The sequence below is a fragment of the Carcharhinus amblyrhynchos genome, chromosome 26 (genome assembly GCF_965287045.1).
Source record: "Carcharhinus amblyrhynchos chromosome 26, sCarAmb.v2.hapA, whole genome shotgun sequence".
In the NCBI taxonomy this organism is placed as follows: domain Eukaryota; kingdom Metazoa; phylum Chordata; class Chondrichthyes; order Carcharhiniformes; family Carcharhinidae; genus Carcharhinus; species Carcharhinus amblyrhynchos.
This window is the reverse complement of record NC_137349.1, coordinates 38476101-38488778: the sequence shown is the minus strand read 5'-3', so window position 1 is coordinate 38488778 and position 12678 is coordinate 38476101. Positions and strand designations below refer to the sequence as shown.

Sequence of the window (12678 nt, the reverse complement as noted above, 5' to 3'; positions counted from 1 at the left end):
CACTGAAGAAAAGTATTCATTCAACGCCTCTCCTATCCCTTCTGATTCCGCGCACAAGTTCCCACAACTATCCTTGACTGGCCCTAACATCACCCTGGTCATTCTTTTATTTCTCACATAAAAGTAAAAAACCTTGGGGTTTTCCTTTATCTGGCTTGCTAAGAGGAGTCAGAGAGTAGTTGTGGAGGGGTCTTTTTCTAGCTGGAGGTCTGTCACTAGTGGTGTGCCGCAGGGCTCAGTACTGGGACCTCTTCTCTTTGTAGTATATATAAATGATTTGGAAGAGGGAGTAGGTGGTGTGATCAACAAATTTGCTGATGACACCAAGATGGCTGGATTGGCGGGCAGTGAGGAGCAGTGTCTGGCAATACAACGGGATATTGATAGGCTGGTTGATTGGGCAGATACGTGGCAAATGGAGTTTAATCCGGATAAATGTGAGGTGATGCATTTTGGCCGGAATAATGTAGGGGTAAGTTATATAATAAAGGGTAAGCCCGTAAGGAGTATAGAATCGCAGTGAGACCTGGGGGTGCAAGTGCACAAGTCTTTGAAGGTGGCAGTGCAAGTGGAGAGTGTGGTGAAGAAAGCCTATGGTATGTTAGCCTTTATAGGAAGGGGTATAGAATACAAGAGCTGGAGTCTAATGTTGCAGTTGTACAGAACGTTGGTTAGGCCGCATTTGGAGTACTGCGTACAGTTCTGGTCGCCTTACTACCAGAAGGATGTGGAGACTCTGGAGAGAGTGCAGAGGAGGTTTACCAGGATGTTGCCTGGTATGGAAGGACTGGGGTATGAGGAAAGATTGAAGAAATTGGGGCTCTTTTCCCTTGAAAGACGCCGACTGAGGGGCGATCTAATAGCGGTATATAAGATTATGAAGGGTATAGATAGAGTAAACAGAGGTAAGCTATTTCCTATAATAGAGACACGTAGGACAAGGGGCCATGGACTTGAGGTGATGGGGGAGAGGTACAACACAGATATTAGAGGGAGGTTTTTCACACAGAGGGTAGTGGGGGTATGGAATGCTCTGCCAAGTAAGGTGGTGGAGGCAAACACGCCAGAGTCCTTTAAGAGTAACTTAGACAGGCACATGACTGAGTTGGAGATGGGTGGATATAGGAGAACCTTTAATTAAGGGTCATTAGCATTGGGGTGTCCCTGGTAAGGTAAATGGGTATAGTATGATAATAATGTTTTTTCTCTTTTCATTCACAGGTTTTAAGTCGGTCCACCTCGTGTCCAATGAGGGACATACACACGATGGGTTGTACTGGGGCTACTCTTGGTTGTTCGAGATTGGCCTAGTGCTTCATGTCGTTAGTGTGTGCCTAAACTGGACCAGACACTGGGCAAGACGACAGCTCAGTGACTATCGCTGATTGCTGTGCAGACACATGGATTTGGGCCGGTGTCTGTGGGAGTTTGCGCATTCTCCCCGTGCTTGCGTGGGTTTTCTCCGGGTGCTCCGGTTTCCTCCCACACCCCAAAGATGTGCTGTTAGGCTGATTGGCAGGAATAAATTGTCCCTAAATCAGTTTCCCTCAATCTGGATGGCCATAAAACATTAGACAGGGGTCGTGGGGAGAGAGGGGGACTGGTGGTGTTGAGATGGCAGTGCGGGCTCGTTGGGCCGAAGGGCCTGTTTCCCGGGCTGATTTTGTTCTTTGTTCTTTGACCTGCCAAGGACTTCTCATGTTCCCTCCAGCTCTCCGAAGCCCTTTTTTCAACTCATTCTTAGTTGCCCAACTAAACCTTGTTTTCTCATCCTTACATACGCTTCCTTTTTCCTCTTGACAAGACATTCAACCTCCTTTGTGAGCCATGGTTCCCTCACTCAGCCATTTCCTCCCTGCCTGACAGGGACATACCTACCAAGGACACGCAGTTTTTGTTCCTTGAACAAGCTCCACTTTTCATTTGTGTTCTTATCTGACAGTTTGATCTGACCCAAATAACCCAAATGCTTGGACACAATCGAACCTCTCAATTATTTTTAAGATCTCAATCACGTTCCCGCAGTACCATTGAATTTCCAGTGTTAAAAGCATCAGTTCTCCAATCCAGTTTGGGGATGCGGTGGCCCAGTGGGATTATTGCTAGACTATTAAACCAGAAACTCAGCTAATGTTCTGGGGACCCAGGTTCGAATCCCGCCACGTGGATGGTGGAATTTGAATTCAATAAAAAATATCTGGAATTAAGAATCTACTGATGACCATGAAACTCATGTTAATTGTTGGGAAAACCCATCTGGTTCACTGATGTCCTTTAAGGAAGAAAATCTGCCGTCCTTACCTGGTTAAAAATCCTGCCAATTGAACAGAACTGTGACGTCAATGTCATTCTTTACCTTATTTTCCAGTTGGGGAACAAACTGGGGTGAAAACGGTTACATCAGAATGTCAAAGGACAGGGGGAATAACTGTGAAATTGCTTCTTATGCAATTTATCCAACCGTGTGAGGAGGCCAGCGTTAAACCAGAGATTCATCAAACTCCCTCTGAAAGAATGATGGAACATTGCTGCCGCTGTTTACCCCTTTCTACACCATTGCTTTAACTTCCTGCTGCAATCTTAAAGCATGGAATAATAACAGTTTCTGCACATTCTTATAGCTTCACGTAAAGAGCAATCCCATTGTGTATTTAATGTATGAACCACATCATCCAACCCGTGTAGGGACAATGGGCTGCATGTACTGGTGATGTCGAGCAATATAATAAACGCTGTCAGCAATCACTTTGAGAGTCTTCCTGTTCCAAATCAGCAAGATGATCTTTTCCTTCCACGAATTTAGTTTCATTTGAAGTGATCGGTTCCTTCAAATAATGTGCCCAAATGCACAAAACATTGATGCCAGCGCAATGAAGGAATGAATGGACTGACTCTGACCAATAGCCGGCAGTTAGACTTCACCAACGCACTGATTCATACTGGTCAGTTTGCAAATCGGGTTCTTAAGCAATAAAAGTGGACATCAATTGTCAGTGTAATGTTTCAGGAAGCCTGACTGGAAAGGGACGTAGTTTATTACAGAATGCAAAGTAAAACCCACTCCCGTGCTATACGCACACTACTGTCCGCCTTGGACTGCAGGTCAGCAGGCCCAGTCCTGGGCCTGCCTTATAAAAGACTCAGGTAATGAGTTCCAGCTGGCCAGGCCACTGCCTGTTACCAGGGGAACTCACACTCAACCAGCCTCACAGGGAGGTCAGTCAGTGATTCCCCCATGGACCTTGTGAAAAGGAACCTTGCTATTGCAGTGAAGTGGGACAGGGACAATCTCGTTTCTGTTTTTGAATCTCACGGGAATTTGCCTTCTTGAACCCACATTTGCACAAACGGCCGTAACATTCCAGCCTCTGGAACCATTAAGGGTGTTTTTTTTAATTCCATTGACTTATTTACAATTAACTGAAGAAAACAAAGAAACAAGAACTTTTATACTTACTTTTTCGAACTGATGGTGTCAACACTGCAGGATTGATCCCGGCTGATATCACTGATATCGTTCAAGGAAGATTGAACACCGTTCTGAGTTTATCCAGAACTCGTTACTCAGCCCTCTAATCATCCAGGACTGTCAAATCTCCAGTACTGATTCCCCATTGATCCTGTTTTCCCTGTAAGTGGGCTGAGAAGTCACTCTGTGGAAAATGCTAAAATACAGGTGGAATATAAAAGTGAGGAGGTCTTGCTGCGACTGTACAGGGCACTGGTGAGGCCGCAGCTGGAGTACTGTGTGCAGTTTTGGTCGCCGCACTTGCGAAAGGATATATTGGCCTTGGAGGGAGTGCAGAGGGGGTTCACTAGGCTGGCACCGGAGATAAGGGGGTTGGACTATGAAGAGTGACTAAATAGACTGGGTCTGTACTCGTTGGAGTTTAGAAGGCTGAGGGGGGATCTTATAGAGACGTATAAGATAATGAAGGGGATGGATAGGGTAGAGGTAGAGAGATTCTTCCTGCTTAGAAAGGATAGCAGGACTAGAGGGCACAGCCTCAAGATAAGGAGGGGTGCAGTTTAGATCAGAGTTGAGGAGGAACTTCTTCACTCAAAGGGTGGTGAATCTCTGGAATTCTCTGCCGTTGAAGTGGTGGAGGCTACCTCGCTGAATATATTTTAGTCACGGGTAGATAGATTTCTGATAGACAGGGGAATTAAGGGTTATGGGGAGAAAGCGGGAAAGTGGAACTGATCCACTTCAGATCAGCCATGATCTTATTGAATGGCAGGGCAGGCTCGAGGGGCTGGATGGCCGACTCCTGCTCCTATTTCTTATGTTCTTATGTACAAGTGGCTTTCTCCACATGTTCGTCCCATCTGAAATTAAAATGAGACTAAAGTTAGCACACCGTGCTAACAATGAGTTAAACTGTAAGGGTTGAGGATTAGAGAATTACCCTGATATTTACCGTTCCTTTTGTAAAGTTTATTTATTAGTGTCACAAGTGGGCTAATATTAACACTGCAATGAAGTTACTGTGAAAATCTCCGACTCGCCATCTTCCAGTGCCTGCTTGGGTACCTGAGGGACACTTTAGCACGGCCAATGCACCTAACCGGCACGTCTTTCTGACTGTGAGAGGAAAGTGGAGCACCCAGAGGAAACCCACGCAGACATGGGGAGAATGTGTAGACTCCACACAGACAGTGACCCAAGCTGGGAATCACACTCTGGTCCCTGGCACTCTGAGGCAGCAGTGCTAACCACTGTGCCACCGTGCCACCCTGGATAATAAAATAAAGTACAGATTATGCGCATTGGGAAAGGAGCGTTGGCCAATTATGACTTGATATTTTTCTTTGGCATTCTTACAAATCAGTGCTGTCGATGGATTTTTACAACGTGTGCCCAGTAGCACAGTGGGTTAGCACTGCTGCTTCACAGCTCCAGGGACCTGGGTTCAATTCCCAGCTCGGGTCACTGTATGTGTGGAGTTTGCACATTCTCCTCGTGTCTGTGTGGGTTTTCTCTGGGTGCTCCGGTTTCCTCCCACAGTCCAAAGATGTGTGGGAGTAAATAAAGATAATAGAGAGAATAAAAAATAACAGAGAGAAATAAATTGATTAGGGAAAGTCAACACGGTTTTGTGAAGGGTAGGTCGTGCCTCACAAACCTTATCGAGTTCTTTGAAAAGGTGACCAAAGAGGTGGATAAGGGTAAGGCAGTTGACGTGGTGTATATGGATTTTAGCAAAGCCTTTGATAAGGTTCCCATGGTAGGCAAATGCAGAAAATGCAGATGCATGGGATTGGGGGTGATTTAGCAGTTTGGATCAGGAATTGGCTTGCTGATAGAAGGCAGAGGGTGTTAGTTGATGGGAAATATTCAACCTGGAGTTCAGTTACAAGTGGCGTACCTCAAGGATCTGTTTTGGGGCCACTGCTGTTTGTCATTTTTATAAATGACCTGGATGAGGGTGTAGAAGGATGGGTTAGTTAATTTGCTGATGACACCAAAGTCGGAGGAGTTGCAGACAGTGAGGATGGATGCTACAGTTTGCAGAGGGACATAGATAAGCTGCAGAGCTGGGCCGAGAGGTGGCAAATGGAGTTTAATGCGGAAAAGTGTGAGGTGATTCACTTTGGTAAGAGTAACAGGAGTACAGAATATAGGGCTATTGGAAGGACTCTTGGTAGTGTTGACGAGCAGAGGGATCTTGGGGTACATGTGCGTAGCTCCCTGAAAGTTGGCACCCAGGTTGATAAGGTTGTTAAGAAGGCGTACGGTGTGTTAGCTTTTATTGGTAGAGGGATTGAATTTCAGAGCCGTGCGGTCATGTTACAACTGTACAAAACTCTGGTGCGGCCGCACTTGGAGTATTGCGTACAGTTCTGGTCACCGCATTATAAGAAAGATGTGGAGGCTTTGGGAAGGGTGCAGAGGAGGTTTACCAGGATGTTGCCTGGTATGGTGGGAAGGTCTTATGAGGAACGGCTGAGGGACTTGAGGTTATTTTCATTAGAGAGAAGAAGGTTGAGAGGTGACCTAATTGAGGCATACAAGATGATCAGAGGATTAGATAGGGTGGATAGTGAGAGCCTTTTGCCTCGGATGGTGACGACTAACACGAGGGGGCATAGCTTTAAATTGAGGGGTGGTAATTATAGGACGGATGTCAGAGGTAGGTTCTTTACTCAGAGGGTAGTAAGGGCGTGGAATGCCCTGCCTGCAGCAGTTGTGCACTCGCCCACTTTCAGGGCGTTCAAATGGTCAGTGGATAGGCATATGGATAACATTGGAAAAGTTTAGGTTAGAGGGTCATTAGATTGGTTCCACCGGTCGGCGCAACATCGAGGGCCAAAGGACCTGTGCTGCGCTGGAATGTTCTATGTTCTATGGGTTAGGTTGATTGTCCATGCTAAGAAATTGCCCCTTAGTGTCCAGGGATGCGTAGGTTAGCGGGATGAGTGGGTATAGTATGTAGGGAGATGGGGGTAGGGCCTGGGTGGGATTGTGTTCGGTGCAGACCCGATGGGCCGAAGGGCCTCTTTCTGCACTGTAGGATTTTCTGATCTATGACCGTCATAGGCTGGCCTTTTCTTTGCAACCGGTTCCAAACTGACGGCTGCACTGGACTTAGTTTCTCCGCAACTTGATTCCTTCATGAGATAAAATTGATGAAATTCTCCTCACACAGACAAACCTGGCCCACAGTTAAGACGAGGGAGGAACTCAAACATCTACGTCTGTGCTTTTGGATGGATTAGACGGGGGGGGGAAGGTCATCAAACTCGATTGAATCTGAGAAAAATGCGCTTGTGGAGGTGCACTGGAATTTTAGTCATATCAACAGCCCATCAGGGAGTCAGAAAGTCCCACGGGTCAGGCTCCAGGCCTAGAATTTGATCAATCAGTCCTGGTGATTTTATCTCCAGCCCGCCTTAGAAAGAAAGAATGTAAAATATCCCGAAAGAAGTCAGAATGCTCGAGTATTTGTTTCTAAGTGTGGTTAGCCCAGCTCCCCCATTCAAACCCGTTCTAAAAACATGTTTTCATTCAGCACCAATGAGGAACATTCTCCGAATGGAAAGGAGTTGAGGAAAGGGTGACTTGGATGATTCCTGGGATGAAGGGGCTTAATCTCATGAGGGAATATTGGGCAGGATGGGCCTAGATCTGCTGGGGTTTAGAAGATGCTCTTATTGAAACAAAGAAGATCCAGAGAGGATTGACAGGGTAAATACTCAGAGAAACCCTTTTCAAAGACTTTAATGAGAAGAAATGAGGGATCTCCAGTTTAAGCTGGTGATGCGGAGATTTCTTTTCTCTCTCAGTGAGTGAATACTCTCTCTTTCCCATCGAAAGCCGAGTTAGATTTTTAAAATTCATTCAGGGGATGTCGGCAATGCCAGCATTTATTGCCCATCCCTAATTGCCCACGAACTGAGTGTATTTCAGAGGGCAACTTAAGAGACAACCACATTGCAGTGAGGCTGGAGTCACGTGTTGGTCAGACCAGGTAAGGGTGGCAGACTTCCTTCCCTGAAGGACGTTAGTGAACCCAAATAGGTTTTTACAACAACCATCATTAGACTTTTTAACTCCAGATTTTCTTTAGCTGAATTCAAATTTCACCATCTGCTGTGGTGGGATTCGAACCCAGGTCCCCAGAGCGTTAACCTGGGTCTTTTAATTACTTGTCCAGTGACAAAACCACCATGCCACCATTCTCCCACCCCCCAGCTTCTGGATTGAGAAAGGAAATGAAGAGGCAGATCGGAAAGCAGAGTTGAGGCCACAATCAGATCAAATGAGTCGGTTCGAGGGACTGAATGGCCTCCTCCTGTTCCGAATTCAGACATTCTAACACTGCTACCTCCATTTCTGTTTATTGCCCACGCTCAGTCTGTTTTACATTCACGCGATTCAATCATACAAACTGTGTCGCTCACATCAAAAAATTCAATCAGTTCAGAGGTAGACTCGGTAATCAAGTTCAAAACAGAGAAATATAACAATGACGGAACAATCAAAATGGACAAACCAATTCAAAGATTAGCCAGGTGTTTAACAGTGAGGTGGGGTGTCTTGGGCTACGTGAAATGGGTGTGAATTTTTGGTAAAATCGGGCCCCATATCCCCCAAACCGGACAACATCCTGATAAATCTCTTCTGCGTCCTTCCCAATGCATCAACATCCTTCCGGTTGTGTGGGGTGTGTTGGGATACAGTGACACATACTATTTCTTGTGGGCTATCCAGATAAAACATACCATTTATGGAACACAGAGGAGAAGGAAAGGAGAGGGTGCAGAATAGAGTGTTTCAGTTACAGATAGGGTGAAGACTAAGATCGTTTTCATATAAGGTAAGTCCATTCAAAAATCTGATGGTAGCAGAGAAGAAGCTGTTTTTGAGTCAGTTGGTGCGTGATCTCAGACTTTTGTATCTTTTTCCCCGACAGAAGGAGGTGGAAGAGAGAATGACGGTGTGTGTGGAGTCCTTAATTATGCTGGCTCTTTGCTGAAGCAGTGGGAAGTGTAGACAGAGTCAATGGATGGGGGACTGCGTGATGGATTGGGCTACATTCAGAACTTTTTGTAGCTCCTTGCAGTCTTGGATAGAGCAGGAGCCCAGACCAAACTGTGATACAGCCAGAAAGAATGCTTTCTATGGTGCATCTGTGAACGTTGGTGAGAGACGTAGTGGACACGTGAATTTCCCAAGCCTCCTGAGGAAGTAGAGGCATTGCTGGGCTTTCTTAACTATAGCACCGGCTTGGAGGGACCAGGACAGTTTGTTGGTGATCTGGATATCTAGAAGATTGAAGCTCTCGATCATTCCCACTTCATCACCTTTGATGTAGACAGGAGCGTGTCCTCCATTATGTTTCCTGAAGTCGATGACAATCTCCTTCATTTTACTGACATTGAAGGAGAGATTATTAAGAGTATTCTTGGTCCACTTCAACTTAACACTGCAATGAAGTTACTGTGAAATGTTTAATGCAGACAAGTGTGAGGTGTTGCACTTTGGAAGGACAAGCCAAGGTAGAACATACAAGGTAAATGGTCGGACACTGAAGAGTGCAGTAGAACAGAGGGATTTGGGAATACAGATACATAATTCCCTAAAGGTGGCATCACAGGTAGATAGGATCATAAAGAGTGCTTTTGGTACACTGGCCTTTATAAATCAGAGTATTGAGTATAAGAGTTGGAATGTTATGGTGAGATTGTACAAGACATTGGTGAACCAAACTTAGAGTACTGTGTACAGTTTTGGTCACCTAATTACAGGAAGGATATTAATAAGATTGAAAGAGTGCAGAGAAGGTTTGTTGCCAGGACTTGAGAAGCTGAGTTACAGAGAGAGATTGAATAGGTTAGGACTTTATTCCCTGGAGCGTAGAAGAATGAGGGGAGATTTGATAGAGGTGTATAAGATTTTGATGGGTATCGATAGAGTGAATGCAAGCAGGCTTTTTCCACTGAGGCTGGGGGAGAAAAAAACCAGAGGGCATGGGTTAAGGGTAAAGGGGGGAAAGTTTAAAGGGAATATTAGGGGGGCGGGGGGTTGAAAGTCAAAATCTTTTCCCAAAAGTAGGGAACATGAAACTAAAGGGCGTCAGTGTAAAGTGAAAGGAGAGAGATACAAAAGGGCCCAGAAGGACATTTTTTTCACACAGAGAGTGGTGAGTGTCTGGAAGAAGCTGCCAGAGGTAGGAGTAGTTTGTTTTTTAAAAAGCATTCACACAGTTACATGGGTATGATGGGTACAGAAGGATATGGGTCAAATACAGGCAACTGGGACTGGCTTAGTGTTTAAACAAAGGTCAGCATGGAGAAGATGGGCCAAAGGGCCTGTTTTTGTGCTGTAAACCTCTGTAACTGTTTGACTCTCGGTCTACTCCCAACTACACCCTCACTCCATCTGCAACCTCCAGCCCCCAGGGACGCACAACCTCACTCCCAATAGGCCCAGGCTCCTGTGCTCGCTTTCTATTGGTTCTGACCAGTCTGTAATGGGCCTGTAAAGGATCGTCCCTCACCACACTCCTTCCACCCCAATGATGAAGCAAAGAGAAACAGTTAACACAAAGACAGAGAAACAACAATATTACAGGAGGGACATCGGAGAAAACAATTCATAACATCAGCCAGTCCGGAGACAGAGGGAGCCTTGTGGAACACTGTGACTCTGTCAGGGGTTCCTCAGCAGCCGATGATACAGAATCCACTGTTGTTAACCACCTCTGGAGCTCGGCTCTTGCCGGCACCTTCCTCTGTCTCAGCCACCGAAAGAAAGATGTCTGACAACACCAGGTTTAAGCCCAACCGATTTATTTGATAGTAAACTCACAAGCTTTTGGGGATTGCCCCTTCGTCAGGTGAGTGGAGAGTTCTGGCCTCAGACAGAGCATATAACAGCACAGACAGTTTACAGATTACTGATTAGAGTTACTAATCTGCCTGCAACCTGAAACCTTCTCATTATTAACCACCCTTCCTGTCATTTGCAAACTTACCCCCACATTCTCATCCATCTGGTTTATATTTATCACAAATGATGAGGGAACTAGCGCTGATCCGTGTGATACGCCACCGAACACCTGCCTCCCGTCACACAAACTGCCTTCTACCGCCGCTCTCTGTTTCCTGACACTAAGTTAGTTGAGGATCCAACTCGCCCATCTCCCTTGTGCTTTTACCTTCTTTATAAATCTCCCACGTGGGACCTTGCCAAAAAGCTTTGCTGAAATCCGTACGAATCACATCAGCTGCCCTCCCTCCATCGACACACCCGGTCAGCGACTCGAAAAATTCCATCAAATTCGTTGGGCGTGACCTTCTCCTGCCAAAGCCATGCTGACTCTCGCTGACCAAGCCTCGCCTCTCCAAGCAGAGATTCATTTTCCCCTTCAGCATTCTCTTCAATAGTTTCCCGATTTTGCCTTTGTGGCTGCAACACCTGAGGCCTGACCAAATCCAGAGGCTGGTCATCTGTTTCTTTATTCATTCAGGAGACACAGGCATCACTGGCCAGCATTTATTGCCCATTCCTAGGTGTCCAAGGGCAGTTGAGAGTCAGCCACATTGCTGGCTCTGGAGTCAGATGTAGATCAGACAGGGTAAGGACGGCAGATTTCCTTCCCTAAAGGACATTCGTGAACCAGATGGGTTTTTTCGACAATGGTTTCATGGTCATCAGTAGATTCTTCGTACCAGATCTTTTTTATTGAATTCAAATTCCACCATCTACTGTGACATGATTCGAATCCGGGTCCCCAGAGGTTTAGCTGAGTTTCTGGATTAATAGTACAGCAATAATACCACTGTGCCATCGCCTCCTCCATCTGCTCCAGGTGTGGCCTCACCAGCACCTTATACAGCTGCAACATAATCTCACTGTTTTTAAACTCCATCCCTCTAGCAATGATGGACAAAATTCCATTTACCTTCTTAATAACCTGCTGCACGTACAAACCAGCTCCTTGGGATTCCTGCACAAGGACACCCAGATCCCTCTGCACAGCAGCATGCTGCAATCTTTTACCGTTTCAATAACAGTCCATTTTGCTGTTATTCCGGCCAAAATGGGTGACTGAGCTTCAGCAGATCCGTGGCCTCCAACAATCCTCCGAGTGCCGCCTCCTTGGGACATCCCTGCCCCCATTGCTGTGAATCAGAGTCATAGAGGTTTACAGCATGGAAACAGGCCCTTCGGCCCAGCTTGTGAACGCCACCTTAAGCTCATCCCAATTGCCTGCATTTGGGCCCATACCTCTTCATACCCATCTTACCCATGTGATCGTCTAAACGCTTTTTAAAAAACAAAATTGTACCCACCTCTACTACAACCTCTGGCAGATTGTTCCAGACACTCACTCACCACCCTCTGTGTGAAATGATTACCCCTTTGGACATTTTTGTATCTCTCCCCTCTCACCTTAAACCTTTGCCCTCTAGTTTTATCTCTTCATTCTCAGTCAGCACGCAATCGTGTTTGTTAGACGGATGGGAAATGTATGGGGTTAGGATAGGGGAGAAGGCCTGTCAGGGAGTCAGTACAGACTCAACCGGCTGAATGGCCTCTCCTGCACTGTAAGGACTCTCTGATTCCATGCAGTGTGTGCACCCAATGGGTGAAACAGTCAGGTGTCGAGCTTCCTCCACCGTTGTGCCAATGGGTAGCTGAGTCTCTGAGGTATTTGGTTTCACCACAACAGGTGCAGGAAATAATCGCAAAGGGACTGGAATGGTGGTCTGTCTAACAAGTGGACTAGAATTCAGGGTGCAGGAGGCGTGTGTCAGTTAAAGAAGGTCTCAGTTAGAACATCCCTGGAATATTGTGAGTGGTTCTAGGGACCACACATTAGGATATAGGCCTTGGAGTGAGTGGGCTGGAGATTGAGCAGAGTCACACGTGGTCACCAAGGATTACTGTGTGCGATTGTTTTGCTGAAACAATTCTCACCAAAGTTTTGAAGATGGGGAACAGGTCAAGAGCTGGAGAAAAGCCAGTTCCTTTGGTTCGGGAGTTGAGACCACGGCCCATCATTTAAATTTAGATTCAGATGTTTCAGGAGTGTAATTTTGAAATCCTTTGACACACAAAGTGTGCTGGAACTTTGCACTCTCTTCCTCAAACAGCCATTAATGTGAAATAAATTGTTCATTTTAAATCTGGGTTTGATGGATTTTTATCATCTGAAGATCTCAACT

General features: G+C 46.0%; 1 protein-coding gene across 1 annotated transcript in view; it reads left to right on the top strand.

The window, feature by feature from the left end:
- LOC145358695 (procathepsin L-like) overlaps positions 1 to 2733 on the top strand; it is a 35961-nt gene extending 33228 nt beyond the window's left edge. Inside the window, exon 8 of the mRNA XM_080212922.1 lies at positions 2369 to 2733. Coding sequence (XP_080069048.1) covers positions 2369 to 2468 — 100 coding nt within the window. The 3' untranslated portion in view covers positions 2469 to 2733. The remainder of the gene's footprint in view (positions 1 to 2368) is intronic.
- Positions 2734 to 12678: the final 9945 nt, after the last annotated feature.